Source organism: Alligator mississippiensis, chromosome 10 (assembly GCF_030867095.1).
Source record: "Alligator mississippiensis isolate rAllMis1 chromosome 10, rAllMis1, whole genome shotgun sequence".
Taxonomy (NCBI): Eukaryota; Metazoa; Chordata; order Crocodylia; family Alligatoridae; genus Alligator; species Alligator mississippiensis.
In genome coordinates this window covers 45597362-45616611 of record NC_081833.1, presented here as the reverse complement: position 1 = coordinate 45616611, position 19250 = coordinate 45597362, and the positions used below count along the sequence as shown (strand labels likewise).

At 41.9% G+C, this 19250-nt stretch overlaps 1 protein-coding gene across 1 annotated transcript in view; it reads right to left on the bottom strand.

Annotated features, from left to right (window-relative positions):
• Positions 1 to 5891: 5891 nt before the first annotated feature.
• The window catches only part of SLC12A4 (solute carrier family 12 member 4), a 103555-nt gene continuing 90196 nt past the window's right edge, over positions 5892 to 19250 (bottom strand). Inside the window, exons 18-24 of the mRNA XM_006269310.4 lie at positions 17263 to 17458; positions 16741 to 16910; positions 14427 to 14558; positions 14231 to 14338; positions 13549 to 13733; positions 8610 to 8743; positions 5892 to 7088 (exon numbers count right to left, since the gene is read on the bottom strand). Of these exons, the coding sequence (XP_006269372.1) occupies positions 6997 to 7088; positions 8610 to 8743; positions 13549 to 13733; positions 14231 to 14338; positions 14427 to 14558; positions 16741 to 16910; positions 17263 to 17458 (1017 nt within the window). The 3' untranslated portion in view covers positions 5892 to 6996. The remainder of the gene's footprint in view (positions 7089 to 8609; positions 8744 to 13548; positions 13734 to 14230; positions 14339 to 14426; positions 14559 to 16740; positions 16911 to 17262; positions 17459 to 19250) is intronic.

Genomic DNA, 19250 nt, shown 5'->3' with positions numbered 1-19250 from the left:
CACGAAACGATACTCATTACTGTGGGGTTTCTTTACAGGCAAAATGGAGGAATTGAAAGATGATTGATACTCCTGAAGTAAACCATATTTAAGGAATCTCTTTATCAATGGTTCCAGGCCTTTCCAAGCTTCTATTTTCAATCGATACTGTGGCACCCTGGGCGGGGTAATTCCCGGCTTTAAATCAATGCTTACAGGGGTGGCCAGTTTGGCTCTTCCTGGCTTCTCTCCTGCCCATACCCATGGTACTACAGCGTCTTCTACTTCTGGGGGAATTCTCCCTTCCTCCCCCTCCTGCAATAGGAGACACACCTGAGCTTTCCAGGCTTCCTCAGTTGGTATCTTCATAGTAATTTTCCCCTCTGAAAAGGTCAATTGGGTCTGCAATTTGCACAGCAGATCCCTCCCAAACAAAGGTATGGGGCACTCAGGCAAATACAGGAACTGATGAGACACTTTCTTTCCTCCCAATTTGCACTCCATGGGTGGCACAAAAGGACAATACGTCCGCTGGCCGGTGGCTCCAATTATGGGGATCTTGATTTTTGATAAAGGTCCTTTAAAATTGGTTACAACTGAATGCGTGGCTCCACTATCTACTAGAAAGTCAATAAGTTCTCCCCCTACTTGCATTTTAACCAGGGGCTCGTCGGGGGAGACAGATTACTTCAGTGTTAGCCCCCGGTCCCCGTCACTCCTGGTCAGAACCATCCAACATCAACAATCTTTTTTCCTCCTCTCGTCTCTTCTTCTCCCTCTTGGGGCACTCATTTTTTCAATGCCCTTCCTGCTTGCAAATAGCACACTGATTAGGTCCCAACCTGGGACCCTGGCTGTAGCCTCCCGGAGCATAGCCCACACCTCCTCTATGCCCTCTACTTCCCCTGCCTCGTCCCCGACTCCTCTGATCTACCATTGCCACTGCCAACAACGATGCTTGTAACGATGCCTGTGCCTTTATTTTCTTATCTTCCCTTTTCTCCTTAACCTGATCTCTGTTGGAGTATACTTTATAAGCAATCTCAATCATTTGGCTGATGCTCATTCCAGCTGCTCCTTCAGTCTTCTGTAGTTTTCTTCTAATATCTGGGGCTGACTGTCCTATAAACAGTGTGTTAAACATCTTGGCATTTTCTGGCAGCTCCGGATCTAAATCCATCCACTGTCTGGCTGCCTCGCATAACCTCCCATAAAAACTGGATGGATCCTCCTTCGGACCCTGCCGCACTTCTTACAATTTAGACAAATTTTTCTGCTTGGGGATAGCCTCCCGGAGAGCAGCCAGCACAAACTCCCGATACAGCTCTAACTCCCTCCGGCCCCCTCGGGTGTTGGGATCCCAGTCTTGATTTTCTTAGGGCAAAGTTCATCTACCTCACCGGCTGGGTGACGCTGCTGTGCTATCGTGCGTGCTTTCTCTAAGACCAACCTTTTTTCTTCTGGAGTCAGAAGAGCGGTCAGTAAGGCCTGAATATCTATCCAGTTTGGTTGGTGGGTGAGGAAAATAGTAGAGAACAACTGTGCCATTGCCTCCGGATTCTGGTGATATTGGCCCACAGACTGTTTTCAATTTATCAAGTCTGCCGTGCTGAATGGCACATGGACAAAAACTGGTTCACCCTCAGGACCCACCGCTTGTCGTAAAGGGGCCTGAACTACTGGTTGGGCCCCTGATCGTAAGCGACTCGCCACAGGGCTAAATGCCCCATCTCCTACAGTCCCCTCTACCACCAGATTGCTACCATCCGCACCCGCCGGACCCGGGGACGGCAACCCAAGGCTGTCAGGGGAGGTGAGGGACGACGGACTGGACAAACCAGCCAGGAATCCCTGACAAGCCGTTACAGGTGCAGTGAAAGTCCCCTGTGGTGACGCATGGCTCACAGGATGAGACGGGGGAGCCGTGGGAGCAATTAGCAACGTCTCCCTCCTCCGGCTCCTTTGGACATACTGTGGTGACTCCCTGCAAAGCCATTACCCCACTTCCCCTAAATATCCCACACAGCTTCTGCGTAACCCCATCCCCATACAAAGTCATATATGCCTCTACATAAAGCATCTCATCCCACTTCCCTTGGCGCCTACAAAACAACTGTAACTGCAAGATTGTGTTATAATCCAAAGACCTATTCTCCGGCCAGGCTGCACCATCCGCAAGTTGGTACTGTGGCCAACATGTATTGCAATACTGAATCATCTGTTGTTTTGTCATAGGGTCACTTCCAAACTTTGGCCAATTTTTCAAAATGCATCCTAAGGGACTGCAGGGTGGAATCTTACACTGGTTACTTCCCATTATCCAACTACCGGACGGCAACCGCCGCTCAACCTCAGAACCAAACTGATTAAAGGGAGCTCACGGGACTGCCACCCGATCTCACTCACCTAGGGTATCTACACGGTCGGAACTTTCAAAGCCGTCTCTTCCCCAACCTGCCCAAAATATGGAAAGAAGTACTCACCAGTCTGTTGAAGCCTCCCTCACCCCACCTGATTAAGTTGGTCCTTCGAGCGTTGCACTGTTGTGCCCCTCCCCGACTCCGTCAGGCAACCAGGAGACGGTCAGACCTCCGACGAATAAGGTCGGTGGTGCCTGGCCCTCGCGCCGTCCACAGTTGTTGCCGGAGCCGAAGAGGTGGACCGGGCAAGGCAGTCAGCTAGGGTCCCTTCTGGGTCGCCAGAAATTGTTGTCCCCAAACAACGGTGAGTTCGTGCCCGGTGCGCTTGTGCCAATAAATACACAGGGTTGAAGGATCCAACTTAATCTTTATTTCTGCGCAGAAAGTGGTGCTTGGCAATCGTTCGCAAAGCAAGCACACCCACCTCAGTGGGCGTCTGCCTTATATAGCTACGTAACAGGTTAAACTTGCTGATGTGACAAAATGTATAGCAAGCCCAGAAAGTAACCCCCCTTCCAGCTCCCCCCCAAGCAACCTCCCTTCCAGCTCCGGACTTTGTTGATACAGCTTTCCTTCTAGCGAGGCCAGCAACTAAGCAACAAGCGATCTCCCCCAGCCTAAACAACCTACTCTATGCCCTTGGTTAGATAAAATACTTTTCAAAACATACAAAGCTGTTCCCGAAGTAGAAAATGCATAGTGAAAGTTCAGGGGTACCCATCAATAGTTTGTATGTTTTCAAGTTAGATTGAAGCCTATCCTGTGACATGGGCCGATACTAAAGCTGTCACTAAAATCCTTTTGAAGGACCTTATTCCACGATTTGAAATCCCACTTACCATAAATAGTGACAGGGGATCTCACTTTGCAGGGATTTACATATTTCTTGTATAATTTGCCCAGTAGAGTCAACAGAACTTTCACTGCCCTTATCACCCACAGTCAGCAAGTGCTGTAGAGAGACAAAATGAGATAATGAAAAATAAACTAGCAAAAATCTGTGCTGAAACTGGTTTAAAATGGCCAGACACTCTACCATTAGCATTAATGAGCATGAGATCCACCTCTAATTGGAAGACCGGACTCAGCCCACACGAAGTCCTGATGGAGAGACCTATACGACTTCCATCCTCCCCACCCTTACCACCTTCTCAGATTAATATCCACTTAGCTGATAATCTTGTATTACAATATTGTCACGCATTAATGAAATGTGTTAAGGCCTTTCGTTCACAGGTCCAAGAGGCTTTACCCAGAGAGCCTAAAAAAGCCTGCCATTCCTTACAGCCAGGAAATTGGGTTCATGTAAAAATCCACCAAAGAAAATCAGCTTTAAAACCTCACTGGGAAGGTCCGTTCCAAGTTCTTCTCACCACTAACACTGAAGTAAAGCGTTGGAAACTATCTACCTAGATCCACGCATCACACTGCAAAAAGACTGTTCCTTCCGACAAAACCAAGGATTAAAGATTAAGACTCCATGAAAAGAGCCCATTAATAACCGAACATGGAGTCCCTCCTACTATTTGTATTAGACTTCTAAACCTGGCCTATGGAATTTTTTTTTGTCTTTAGTCAACCAAATTAAGATAGACTTAAATGTCTTTCGTTGTTGGATATGTAGTCATGTCCCTATCCATTCTACCGGAGGGATACCCATGATACCAGTACCCTTGAATGCAACCCAAATGTCAGCTCCTTATTATTCACCCTTTCATGGAAACGAAACTTGGCAAGATATAAATTGTAACTGAGCTATGTACGACTAGCGTATGCCACCCCTAGAAAGTTTTGTTGGAGCTGTAATAGATCTCGTATTGCAGTAAGAGTCAGTAAGTGTGAAGTAGAATTTAAGGTAAATCGTGCTTGACTCTCTAACGGTTCCTGAATACCGGTTATTCTCCCATTTTGGCTGGATATTTAGGTTATGATTCAGTATGAATGTTAAAACCAGTTTGTAACTTTTCATTTACTGCACTAGCTGGTCACTATTTTCTTTGTGGAGATAAGTCCTATAAAAACCTTCCTTCCGGTTAGAGAAGAACATGCTATGTCTCTGCAGCATATCCTGCCTTTACTATTAGATCTCACTTACCTAAAGGAAGAATTTGCAATGTTCACGAAATAACAGAAAATCAAAGGTTTGGGGGTATAATGTTCCCCAACTACAGCGCAGGATTAGCTATGTCAAAAATAAAGGAAGTTGCAGTATCCCAGGAGAAAATAGCTAATGCTACTGCCATTGGTTTTCGTAAAATAAGTAAAGAGATAAAAGAAATGAGACAAATGACTCTAGAAAACAGACTCGCGCCTTAGATTATATATTAGCTAACAAAGGAAGTGTGCGTGCTTTGATAAAAAGAGAAAGCTGCGTTTATATACCAGATGCTTCTAGTGCTATTAAAAACCAGGCCAAAATTATTGAAAAAAAAAGCTGCTAAACTACACCAAACTGATCAATAGAGTCTTTAGGACTGGTTTGGCGGGCTTGAGACCAAATTATTTTATATCACAATCATGGTCCTCGAGTTTATTCTCTTTCTACAAGTACTCCTTTTGTTGCTACGCAATTGTAACCTTAGTGCATTCCGCAAAAGATGCAACAGATATGTCTAACGTGATGCTAAGTCAATTGAGATTAGTCTCACAGTTGTTCCGAAAGGAGCACTGGAAGATATTCTACCTAAAAACAAGTTTCACTGTGCCTCGACGAATGCATAAGTCAGACTGTTCTCCCATTAGCTCGCTTGCAGTCTGTTGCCCAACACATGGTTATAAAATCTCATCAGTTGTCCTGTAAGTACAAAAGGGGGGAATGTGGAAGAAGAAAACTACAGGCCTTAATTTCTGCTGACTTCTTGCAGCTAGTACTTGCCTTTTCCTACCTGTTTTGCCATCTGCTCTTTCTCCTGCCCTTTTCCCTTGTTGAGCTGAGTAGGCCTATGAAGTCAGTAGGTCAAACCACAGTTTATGCTCTCTTGCAGCTTTCTGGTTCAAACCAGTTTTCTGTTTGTAATATCTTGCATTATGTGACCTGAATTGAAACATATAAAAGCTTGCTTTAACTGTCTGTTGGGAGGGGCATGTGGAACTGATAAGAGAAAGCTCTGTCTGTTCGGTGTTCTCCCCTGCAGCTGCTTGTACAATAAAAAGTCTCTGACAACTTCAAAACCAAACAACAAAGTGAAGCTTGTTTCTTCCACATAGGTGAAGTATAATTCTTCACAATAGACCAGCTACTAATAGTGTAAGGTGAGAAGGCAGACACCCACATCCCTCCCATACGCGTTGGCACACAGTTCTCAGTTATGGACAATTAAAGCTTCTTCTGAAACTTGTTCCTGGGCAGCAATCATACTGTAGCTGGGGTGACAACTTTTGCACTTGTCTATGGACTACACAACTGTCATTTAGCAATTCCAATCCCACGCAGCAGAGGGCAGGTATGAGTATAAGTTAGTTAATTCAGTACATAAACACAACTGAACATAGTTTTAAGTGTATGCAACATTTTATTGAAAAAAAATATGGACATTCTGTACAGAAAAGTACAATGTGATTGGGTTTGATAAAATCTCCAGAGACTTATCGGTTAATAGGAGGTTTGGCTTTTTCTTTTCTTTTCTTGTTTTTTAAGACACAAAACCTTACAATGAAGCAGCAGGTCCCCTGTGTTTGTGCAAGTGCAATGCCACCACAGCATGTGCAGTGCAACACTTCTGTTTCCATGTGCTGAATTTCAACAAGTTTTATGCACTGCAAGTCATACAATGATAGTTTGCAAGAATTTTAACACAGAAAAACTGCAAGGACTGTATGAAACTAAACAAACCTCTCTACGAAACTCCCAGACTGTTTGCACCTATGTTTCCAATGTTTAGGACCAATAAATATAAAAAATAAATAGGGATCTGCCTCCCAGAACCTTTAGTCTCAGAAGGAACACAATGTTTTGTAGCAAGCTACATACATAATTATCAACTATGGCAACATAATTTATTTAAATCTATATCAATAAATGTATTACAAGTATAAATTCTGATCCAATACTGAAACTTAGTTCTGGAAATAAACCCAGAAAACTGTAGCTCATTCAGGCAGTTCTTACAATCTAGTTTTTTTTTTCTGTTTAGAAAAACGTATTTTAGCTGAACATCAGCAGAAACCACCTGCTCTATAATGTAATTCTATCCCCAAACCCAATATAAAAAGCTTTGAAATCTTTTTACAGTAACTGACTGTCAATTCCTAACTTTACAGTTACTAAAATACTGCATGTTAGCAAATGTTGTCTAAAAATAGGTTTAGTGTTAAAACTCCAAAAACAAATGGCAAAGTATCAAAGCAGAAACTGAGTAATGTCATAGATTCACGATTAACTTGAGTTGCCTGTTGGATAGTGTAACAACACTGCAATCCAAAAGATATGTAAGTTGCAAATGAAGAGTCACTGGAAATGAAATTGGTGGAAGCAGTACTAAGAGCTACAGGTTGAAGGGAGAGTTAGGAAGAGAATTTATGCTGTCCTCCATTCAAAACTGGAATGTCCATTTTCAAGAAGAACGTCTATGTGGGCTGGCATAAAGGCTGCATTGAATCAAGAATAAATCGTGATGACCTCACGACCACCACCTCTAACAAGTAATACTCTCTCCAAACCTTCAGTCAAGACTTCCAGGAACTCCATATCTGCATCAGTAAAGTCAAGGAGACAAAAATTTGTAAAACTTGCATGCAAATAGAGAATGATCAGCATCCCTTATGGAAAGGTGTATACTTACAGCTTCAATACTGAATTTAACTAAAAATCTTGTAGCACCCTCCATTCTTATTAAATATGAATGTGTGCACAAGCCAAGTGTAGCTTTGGCAGAAAAAAGCAGTTTTTTCAAAACTGGATCACATCAAACTTTTAAAGAACTTGTGTATCAAATTAGTGTTTTCTGTTTATGACAGATTGTGCTTCAAAACCAACCACACTATGAAAGGATAAATTGGTTCTTAGCTTAAATAAATTAAGTTTACTGGTAGACAATGAAGATTTGTTCAATTTAGTCAACAAGGGCCAATATAGAATCAAGATAGTAAGTACCAGAATGCTTCAGTCACACTTGTGTATAAACATATCAAACACTTGCTTTTTTTATAGCTAAACTTATATACAACCAGTAAGAACAGACATGAGTTTGCATTTCCTTAGGCTCAAACACTGCTGTAGAACAGCAGCTGGACAAACTACATTAGAACATGGTTCATTGGGAATCATGCTTGAACTATGTTCTAGCTTGCTTTCCAACACTCCTCATTTTTTAATATACAGTGGATTTATGATGGAGCAGGAGTTGAACTGGTGCAACACAAAATTTTAATCCAAACCGTAGCAGGAGATGGGGAAAGCAAAGGAATATCTTAGCTCACAGACAACACGTACTACAGATTTCTCCTGTGTCACTTCTGTTCCATAAGCTTTTGAGTCACACAAAGGGGAGAAATTAGCACAGTTGACTAATACAAAATCTAAACCAAACAGCACGTAATACCAAGCCACCCATGCTGAGGGTGTTCTTAATGACTTCAAGAAATGTTTTTCGCTTCCTTGCACAATGTGATGCACTCCAAAAGTTGCTTCTGGCCCTACAAATCAACTCGATTTTATTCATTATGGCATTACCAATATGAGGCAAACTGACAATCGGAAGGTACCATATCAGAAGTGGACCCTCTGGTTTGTTTTAATTATGATGCAAGGGGAATCTTCAGACTCTAATTTCCTTGTTGTTTTTTGTAAATAAATTATTTTTATTCACTCAAATGCTTCGAAATACAAAAAGAAAAAAGCAGCTACTGCTTCCTTGGAAGTATCATTCCTAAGTTAGGTAATGTCAAATTGTCTAGCCTTCTTCTGTAGCTGGCAAGACTCCCATCTGTTTAATTTCCTCATTGTTGCCAGATCCTAAGCTTATAGAGGCCATGGAAAATATTAATCTAGAGAAGTGTAGATGAGATTGTCAGATTATCTGACCAGATACAGGGAGCAAGGCGTCCAGGGTATGATAGCAAGACAGTGGTAACATTTCCTTTAAGTATTTATAATTTAGTACTCTCATGGCATTAGAGCAGCAAGCTTATTACAAGCAGAAACATAAGAATCAAGGTGAGATAGACAAGCATATATTTTGTATGTGATCTTAGCTTTCCTTGCAAGGATACAGTTTTCATCACCATCAGTGTTCTTTGGAGGGCCAGGCATGTTGAGAAGAACAAGTCTAGCATCATGGGATCTATTTACAATGACTTCATTCAGCTTCACTGCTGTGTGCATTCTTCTGACATTAGACTGATTCCTGTTGAAGAATCGCATTCATATTTGTTGTTAGGAAAAAATTCTTTAAACTGAACTGGAAAAGAATATCCCCATTAAAATGCTCTGCAATGTTAATAGAATGGCAGCTATGCTGTGCTTGGTTTGAACTGGTTAAACCCGATGAAAAGTGTCTTCCATTCAAAAGCTTGTCTAACTTTATCTCAACTATGTGTAGTTGCTCCAATAAAAGATATTACCCTAAGAAATCCTTACCTCTCGCATAATTTCTGGACCACCATTGCTACAACATCACTCTTACAACACCACAGCTAACAAACATGCATTCTTTTCTCCGATTTATTTTAAAAGGTATATAGGGTTTAGAGTACTTTATAAGTCAATGAAATGGACTTATGCTAATGCTTAAGCCTTTTGAAATCAATGTTCCAAGAACATTGGCACATGTCCCAATCATCTTTTAGTCTACATTTCCTCCACTATCTTTGGTTTCTCTTAGGCAGGTACTTATAGATCGCTTTAGCCTTAAAACTGATACACCAATAAAAACACAAAACTAATCTGTTCATTGAAGTCAACGTAAAAATTTGTATCAACTTCCAAGGGGCCTTGGACCAGACTGAAACTGAATTAGGTCTACAGTCCAGAGTGATTTTCCATTCTTAAAAACAACAGAGATTATTTAAGTAATTTCCACTGTGCCCTTATATTAGAACTGAAATATCAAAAAGTCTGACAAATTAATGAATTAAAGCAGTCAAAGATTACAAGAAAGCAGTAAAGACATGAGTAAGGGATGTTATTTAAAGGATTTATGTTTCTACCCAAAGGATTTGATCACTCAGATTATGTCTATGGGCTGTCTTTGGGAAATACCGTATTTTCTTGCATACAACATGCATTGTTCCCCCAAATTCAGCCCTCCAAAACTGGGGTACATGTATTAAATTAGAGAAGCTGGTTTTCTGCCCCAGAGAGAAGCATCCGGCTTTAATTCCTGCTCCACAGTGCAGTAGTTGTGGCATTATCATTCAAGTCAGTTGATTTAATGGCTCATTGTTCTTTACTCCAGAACTATTAATGATTGTCTCTTCTTTTTAAGGATCTTGAAGTTCTACTACTCAAGCTAACCTTTCTTAGGGCAATTCTGCTGTCTCTCTCAGGCTTCTGGGCTCTCTCCTCCTATTTCACAGTCTTAGAGACTCTTTAGCTCTTTCAAAGTCACAGATTCACCAAAGGAAATCAGTCTTCAGCAGCAGCTAGGGGAGGCCAGGGAGCTGAAAAGCAGGGTGAATCAGCTAAAAAATGGAATCTGTTCATGTTCTATGCAGCCATAACCCTGGAAAAATGTTTTTCCCCTTCATTTTGCCTTTTTAAAATAAGGTACATATCATATTTCTGGGGGGGTTGTATGTGAGGAAATATGGTAAACTTCCAAAAATATTCAGGAAATTATTCAAAATGCTGCAGCACATTATTTAAGAATGGGATAAACTAGAAGATAATAAAACCAAGAACATCCCTTTTATAAGGAATGTCATGGGAAACCGGATAATCTGTATTTTCCAAGGTGATCTTTAAGCAGACACCTACCTACTGAGTGGAGCAGATTCCAATATCTGTTGTGCAGGCATCTAATAAAGCTCTAGAAACAATGCTATATCTGTGTTAGCCAATAAAAGTTTGTTCTAACTGAAATAATAAAGAAATCCCACATCATACTCTATTAAAAAGCTGAACACCCATATTTGAAAACTTCTTGTTCATTTCATCAGTCACACTTTTAGGAAAAGCTTTTCCCAGCACTCAGTTGGATACCAACCACTTTGATACTGAAAATTAAATAGAGAAGTATTCCCTACTCCCCCAGTTCCAGTGTCCCAGAAGCTGTTGCTGCCATAGCCCTAGTATCCTTAGCAACATGCCAGGCATGCAGGAACAGTTCCTCCAGCCCAGGTATTTGCTACAATCCCAATTTGTGCTGTCTGGGAACACTGGTTTTGCTGGGTTTCACTGGGGATAGGGAGGAGAATGTGTACAAAGCAAAATATGAAAAAAACTCATTTTAAGCTGCTCAGCAGTTATTATAAACATTAAAAAGTAAACACATTGTGACAGGGGCACGCTTGGGGTCTAAACTCAAGCTGACCTGCCTCCCTGTCTACGTAGGGCAGTCCGCACAGTCTCGCCTGCCACAACTTTGCAATTACAATAAACTGGTGGTAAATGCAGGAGGCTGCCCATTACATGCCCCGATGCCAGAAGGCGCTATCAACAGCTCCGTACCTTCCCTACACCGTGGCCCGTGCCTTGCAGATGGCATCCAAGATGTTCTTATACTCCCTCTCACAGGTTCTTTTGCTCACTGCACCATACTGTGCCCCCTCCACTCTGCACTGCTCTCTCCTAGAGCGACCCTTCTGGCCATCAGGCTTATCCGAATCACATGTTGGCTGGTGACATGCAGTCTCTTGGGCCTCTCCTACAACCCTCACCTGGGTAGTGCCAGCTAATTCACCAAATGGAGGGCCAACTTTGCCCTAGCCCCTCACCAGGCTTCTTATACACAATACCATGATCTTATGAGGGTTGGCCCATGTGCTGTCCTTCTGGCCGTCCTTCAGCCCTACTCAACACACCCCCTGAGGCTGCCCTTCAGACCGTCCCTTTAGCCCTACTCAACCCCGAATTACACCCAGTCCTTCAGGTCATGAAGACACACCTTACTCTGAGTGGGCCCACTGACACCCCTGCTCTCTCAGGGTCTCTCAACTGCCCTCTTCTCTAGGGCTCCACAACTGCCTTCTCTCTGGGGCCACACAACTATCCCCTCCCTGGGGCCTCCAAGGTCTTGCACCCCTATGGGCTCAGGTCGCCGTAGCCATGCCTGGCCCCACTCCTCCCTCTTAGTAACCCACCTGAAGTTGGGGCCTGGGGTTTAGGCACCCCAACCTGCCTTACACCAGGGAGGTTCACGGTCCTGGTATTTAAGTGGGACTGCCACGAAATGGGCAGTCCCACCAGGCCTCCCTATCCTGGCAGGGTACAGTTTCAGGTCATATTCAGGACCAATGAAGCCTCCTCTGTCCCCACAGCTTCACCCTTACCTCCAAGGTGTTCCAGGAGCAGCTCAGCCCAATGTTGCCTCCTGGCTGCTCAACAGAGACTGCTGCCTCTCTGGCCTATGTTTGAAAATGGCCACTCTCATCAGGTACCTAGTGGCTGCCTGCTCCTGCCCTTCAAGTGACAGGCATGAAAGGTGCACTGCCACACACATGCCAATTGCATACAAAAGCAAATCAGCAGTGTCCTTGGAATACCATATTTGAGCTAGATTCAAAGTTGGAACCATCCTAAATTTGTGCTTTCTCCCACTGCCACAATCTTGGTTTTCCAACCTTCTGCTATGGCGCTCCAACCTAAAACATCCTTAAAATGAAGACGGGAATATTGGAGTGATGTTCTCTCTCTCTCTTTCATATGGCTGACTTGGAGCAACAATTATAACTTAATTTTAAGGTTAGTGAACCAGTCTAATATTCTTGAGGAAAGGGAATGTCTCTCTACAACGTCACCACCAAATTTGTATAGAGGGCAGTGTTATGTGGTCCATAGTTTGATCAGGATTGCCACAGTCTTATTTTGAAGAACTCCTAATACACCATTTGTGCATCAAGTGACCACAGTGGCCATGCCCAGTTCAGATGCAATTTAGAACTTTCCATGCTTTTTGTGGAAGGTCAAAATCAGGAGACTTTATTGTTGGGAGTGATGGTGTAGCTGGGAGAGTCCAGGAAATAGGAGAGAGGAAAGAATTTTTGTGGATGATATCTTTTATTGGACAAACTGCAGAGTTGGGATAGATTTAGACAAGTTTTGAAATTCAGGGCATCCCTTTCCAGACATGAAGAAGGATGCCCTGCATTTGAAAGATGCTCTAAATCTATTCCAACCACATAGTTAATCCAATAAAAGATACCCCTACAAAATTTTTTTGCCTCTTGAAATGAAGAATGCTGTTCTTGAAAACAACTGATGCTGAAGTTGTTGTTCTTTCTGAGTTAGTTCTCCTTAATATAACTCCTGAAGAATTTTCTTGACAATGTTTCTAAGGTATTTTTCCCTAAAATTTAAGGACCAAAGTTCAGTCCTTTTAAATGGAAATGGCACAGCTCTTCTCAACATCAAACAGGCAAGACCAGGCCAAATTAATATAGTTGCATGAGGTTCAGGGAAAGTTAAAAATTCTCGCTCTTGTTCAAAAATATTTTTCCGTGGACAATTAAATACAAACTTACAGGTTTTCCCACTCTCTGAAAGCATGAAAGAGACAAGAGTATATGCAATTAAACTCAACAGCAAATCAACAGAAATTCCATGTTACATAGCAAACCACCTCTAGTGTATTCTACCTAGATTAGACACAATGATTCTCAATAATACTTAGCAGAACATCAGATTGATAATATCCTAATTACTACCCAGCTGGTTCTAAACGGACACTGAGATAGATATATAAATTGGTTACAAATAAAAATTTCTACATTCTTACACAAGACTACAACTCAAGTGCCATTTCTAGGGAGTTTTTGTTGCTTACTTATGTTTTACAGGTACACTGGATGATCAATGGTGACTACCTCTGCTAATTTTCCATCACCAAGACATAGTTGAGGTAATAGAGACCTGTACAGCATTGCAGTGATTTTTAATATTCAAATTGCTTTGTTTCTAATTAGGAATGGAATAGAAGGGGCAGAAGTACAATCAGTTTTTATCTTAAGGTAGACAAATACAAAGAAGAGCACAAAGAAGAGCAAGCCTCACGGTTTAATGCTGATCAGTTCTCTAAAGTTTTCTACTGCGCTATTTTGGCTCCGTTTTTCAAAGTCACATTTCTCTTTTGTCCAAGTCATCTGAATCTTCTCAGGTACTGAGTCGCCGTCATCTTCTTCATCTGAGTACAGGCTTTCTAGTCGGATTATTGAGTGTCTGTCCTTTACCAGCTGGGCCTGAAAAGTGAAAGTTGAATCCTGCATTCACAAACTAACTACTTTTCTAGTTCTCTTTTACTGCAATAAAAAGGTAGGTCAGAAGACAAATGGGCTCTAAAATGGGATAAAATAAGATATACCATAGAGTGAAACAAGCTTATGATATCCCACAAGACAAGGGACAAGCTCCTTGATAATCAGTTAATTGAAGATGAGGGAAGAGGTCAAAAGGCTTTTCCAGCTTACTGATGCTTACACACATTCTGTCCTAAGATTAAGCATCTCTATAGCATGGTTGAATTAGGAGCTGCCAATATGTTAGTTTATGAAAATGTATCCAGTTTTGAGACAGCACTATGGAAAAAGCCACACAAAACTAAGCATATATAGTACTTTATATTGTGGGGACACAAGTGAGTGTCAAGTTAATGTGTTTAAATGAAATGCTGTCAGGGAAAATATTTTGATTCATCCACCTTAGCTCTTTCTACAGTGGCACACAATGAATGACATACCTCCCTTTCCCTCTCTGTTTTGGTCAGTCTCATTTGCCTCAGCATTTGAGATCTCTGTTCCATCATTAACGTTCGCTCATAGGTATATGCTGAGATGTCACTGTTATGCTGCAAAAGACAGACAAACATTTCCTTGTGTAATCACACAACATACTAGCATTCAAACTGTTAAGAAGAAATAGTATCAGGGCCTTACCATTTCTACCACCTCCACCTCCGCCTCTATTCGAAGATGATAAAGGAAGGTAGCAAGGTCTTTCTTCATTTGAATGCTGTTGTCATCCATCTGGGCTACAGTGAAAATTCTCATTTTACATTTTCGCCAAACCTGTATGAAAGAAAAATGTAGATTTATTAATCATCTGGAACAAACCATTTTTCTCCCTACCAAGGAGAACAGCAGTAGATACAGCATACTCATTTTCCAGCATAGTGCATTCTGCATTTTTGTTTTGTTTTTCTTTCCTTTTCTTTTGTGCACACACAGACACACCCTGTCTTTCCCATAGCAGAAGTAAAATCATGCAAACCCATGACCCACAGCTGAGAAATGCTACATGACAAACTACATTAAAGCTATGATTGTGGCAATATCATGGTTGACATGGTGTTTATGTTGCCAAGGCCTAAAATTTTAACCAGCTTCAAACTTTTGGCTTAATGATAGTAATAAAAGGAAGCTACCCAGTGGTGCCGAGAGATTAAAGGTTCTTATTAGTGAACCCACATATTTTTTGTAGCTATGATCTCTTCTGGGAAAACCCATTAATTTGTGGGGATTGATAAAATATTAGTATTTTACCTTGGTGTCCCCATTCAAGAGATTTGCACAAAATCTTGGCACATTTCATTCTTGTGGGGTCATCTGTTCTTTTTTTACTATTAAACTTGAAAAAGACAATAAGCTTAATGAACATTATAGAGCATGTGCCTGAGTTTGTGGGTGGGAGAAAGGTTTTACATCTTTGTGATGACAACCAATCTTACCCATTACACTGGATGACAAGACCAGGACTCCACTGTTCAGTGCAGAAGTGACAGTGGGCTTAAGGCTGTGTTATCACTTATATTTTCTTAACAAGATGTGGGGCTTGACTGAAAAGAATTTAAAAAAAAATTCACCCCAGATATCCTCATTTCATTCAGAAAACTAAAGGGCATTGTACTTTAAAACAAGACATTTATCTCAGTATTAGGACAAAATTACTTTTGGGGGGGGGGTCAGTCCTGGCAACATAGGTATCAGGTTGTACACAGAGTTAGTGAATCTTCCATTCACTTTCAGGAGTCCTAGGATTAAACAGTAGCTATCTATAAAGCAGTCATTTTGTGGCAGCCTCTGTTCAATGGAGACCAAAGTAGAACAGCAAATTGGCAATGACAACACCAGTCTCTACAGAAGAGGTGCCTTCATTGGAAAGTGGAGTTGAGAGGAGGAGGAGGAGGCCAACATTAAAAAAAATAAAGGTGATGAAAAACTTTCACAGATAATTTTGGTATTATCCAGTCAGGTCTAACACCAATATTATTGTACCCCTTCATCTTATTGAATATCATCTTTACTAATGTATGGTACAAAATAAATAAAAATTAAGTCTTTGAATAAGCAGTACATCTTCCTAACAACCAATCTGCCACTATTCTTCCTCTATGTACATAATCTAATTATACTGAAATACAAAAATATCAAGATTCTAAAACTATGACACCGCTTGGATCCTGCAGCCCTTGTGAAAACAGCATTTGGTAAAGAAGTATGCAGAGTCCTTAGTGGCACATTTGTCTTAGTAAGCTTGCATAGTTACCAACATGATACAGATACAGATATAAGTAGTGTGTGATGTGGGCCATATTCGATTCAGATTTGACCTGATTCAGGGGACGGTGATTCGTTTCATTGATTTGGATCACTGTCCTGATTCGATTCAGCAAAATCCTAATCTGAAGAATCAATGCTAATTCAGAGAATCAGCGATTTGGCCATAGTCACAGCTTTAAATGTTTTTTCTACATACCTCGAGGTACCAGGCACGGCTCATGAATGCTGAGATGGTGGAGAGGATGGAGTGTCCCACAGGAGCGTGGCAGGGGGCCACATGCTCAGCGGCGGACACCCCACCCCATGACCCTCTGGCTCAGTGATTGGTTGTGGGGGGACCCCGGGTGCCACCCCAGACCCAGGAGGCACCAGTCGCTGAGCCTGGGGTGTCCCCCACGGCAGACATGGAAGTGGACTGGAAGTGCTTCTGGTCCACTTCTGGGTCCGCTGCCGAGTATGCTGGGGATCCCCCCTGTGCTCCTGTAGGATGCTTCACCTGTCCCACCATCCCACAATTCTAGTATGGAGTTTTTTATTATAAGGGAAATATCCTGGAAGAACAGTATGAAGAGTATTGATACCAAACCAACAAGCCTAGTCTATATAGGAATCTTATCTAATTTCTGCTGGCCTACTATTCCACACAGATTATGTGGCAGACAAACTAGTCATCTACCTCCCGAATCCTTACTTTATGCTGCTTGAGTAGAAAAGGAAGCAACATCAACATGCCTCCATCATGCACAATCCACCACACATCAATGTTGCCTTCATTGTAACGCTCATGGTTGCTGGGGTAGAAAGACACATTTTTAGGCACCAGGAGAGCCAAATGAGCTGCAGTGGTACAACGAACAGTATCTGCAGTTAAAGAAAGAAAGCAAAGAGTTACCTTTCTGTGGTACTATAAGAGCTAATGATAATGGAAAAGGCTATGATTTACCCATAGTTACCATTCATGTTAAGAGAATTATTTACTATTCTGACAGGAAAGATTTCTGATATCTAGATTTGTGTGCTTATTAAACCCACTTTACAGTTTGGATTATTTTTTCTAATTCTTTGTTAATTACAGAATATATTTATACTAAACAGCAGGAAAGCGTGGGTGGTTCTGCAAAAGAAATCTGTTCATTGGGCATACAGCGTGTCCTATGAATAGTGAAGAACTTGGTTTTGGATGTCTAGCCACCCGATATATTTTAAAACTAACCTATAAAGGTTTTCCAAGCTCTTGGGTCTTCACTTTGCCTCCAGCCATATGGCCATCCCAAAACCACAGTGTTATGTTTCATGCCACCTAGTCCACAAGACTGTATGAGATGAGCAATTCCTTCTCGAACTTTATTGGCTACAACTACTTGGCAAAATCCTTTCACCTTCTCAATTTCCATCATATTCTTAATGGTCTGGAAGACAGAAAAGAGAAAATTGTTCTTAATCAAAAGGCAAATGCGCATCAGAAATTTCTGAATCTGTATATACTCAAAGCTCTACAGATAAGAAGTCTTTCACAGACAAAATTCTGGTGCCTTATTTTGCATAGTTAAGTACAAGAGAATTTGGATACAAACAAGTGTAACAGTTGTATCAATATCAAAGGATAAAACTATAAATTGTAGGCCTGTGCGAGTCGGCAGTGATCCGATCCGGCTTCGGATCCGGCTGCTTTGGATGGCTGCGATCTGATCTGGAGCTCTGGACCAGGTTTCCACCTCGATCCGACTGAAGCAGCTCCGAAGCTTCAGAGCTGCCTCAGAGATCTGCCCATAGGTTATAAGGGGGAATCAATTAAATATCTATAACTTTGTTGTTCTTTGTCTGATTTGGATGAAACTTGCAGTCATGGTAGCCTCTGCTGAGAGCATGAAATCTGCCAAGTTTCAAGAAGATCAGTGCAGGGGTTTGGGGGGAACTGTACCCCAAATTCTTGAAAGCCAAACTCATGTCACGGCTGTGTGTTACAACACAGAGGGTCAAAACTGCAGGGATGGTAGCTCTTACTGGGGACACAAAGCTTGCCAAGTTTCAAGGAGATCGGTGCAGGGGTTTGGGTGGAACTGCCTCACGCAGCCCTAATAAACTGTTGTGATGCATCTTTGCAATTTTCTATCAATACAAGGATAGCAAAACTGTTCCAACATTAATCCTATTTCATTCAGGGTCAAACCTATATTGCTTAAGTTCATTCAAAGTTTCATCATAATACTTAATGTGCCCTCATAAGCAGCAGCTCCCCCTCTTCGTATAAAGCCTTTAAAAGTATGTTTGTTCAATTCCTTATGCTACAAATTATATGAGAGGTGCTTAAAGTATACTAAATTCCTTCAGATTTTTAATTATTTGAAATAATTAGTTGTGCAAGCTATTTTATTTATTTTTACTATCATTGCACTTGCTTTTCTCCTCTGGCTTGAAGAACAACCTGTATTTGACAGCAGGTTTAACTATCCCAACTATGCAGTTGGTCCAATAAAGGATATCACCCAAATAAATCCTTGCCTCTCACAATTTTTAAACTAATTAAAATATATTTGTTCCTACAAGAAGAGGTAGACCCTGAGATGGTGCAGAGTCACTTGGAAGAACTGGATGCCTTTAAGTCGGCAGGCCCGGATGAGCTCCATCCGAGGGTGCTGAAGGCACTGGCCGACGTCATTGCAGAACCACTGGCGGGAATATTTGAACGCTCATGGTGCACGGGCCAAGTCCCGGAGGACTGGAAAAGGGCCAATGTGGTCCCTATTTTCAAGAAGGGGAGGAAGGAGGACCCAGGCAACTATAGGCCAGTCAGTGTCACCTGCATCCTTGGCAAAGTCTTTGAAAAAATTATCAAGGCTCATATTTGCGAGAGCCCAGCAGGACAAATTATGCTGAGGGGAAACCAGCACGGGTTCGTGGCAGGCAGATCGTGCCTGACTAATCTAGTCTCTTTTTATGACCAGGTTACGAAACACCTGGACACAGGAGGAGGGGTGGATGTCGTATACTTAGACTTCAGGAAGGCCTTCGATACGGTATCCCACACCATACTGGTGAACAAGTTAAGAGACTGTGACTTGGATGACTACACAGTCCGGTGGGTGGCAAATTGGCTAAAGGGTCACACCCAGACAGTCGTGGTGGATGGGTCGGTTTCGACCTGGAAGGGTGTGGGCAGTGGGGTCCCGCAGGGCTCGGTCCTTGGACTGATACTCTTTA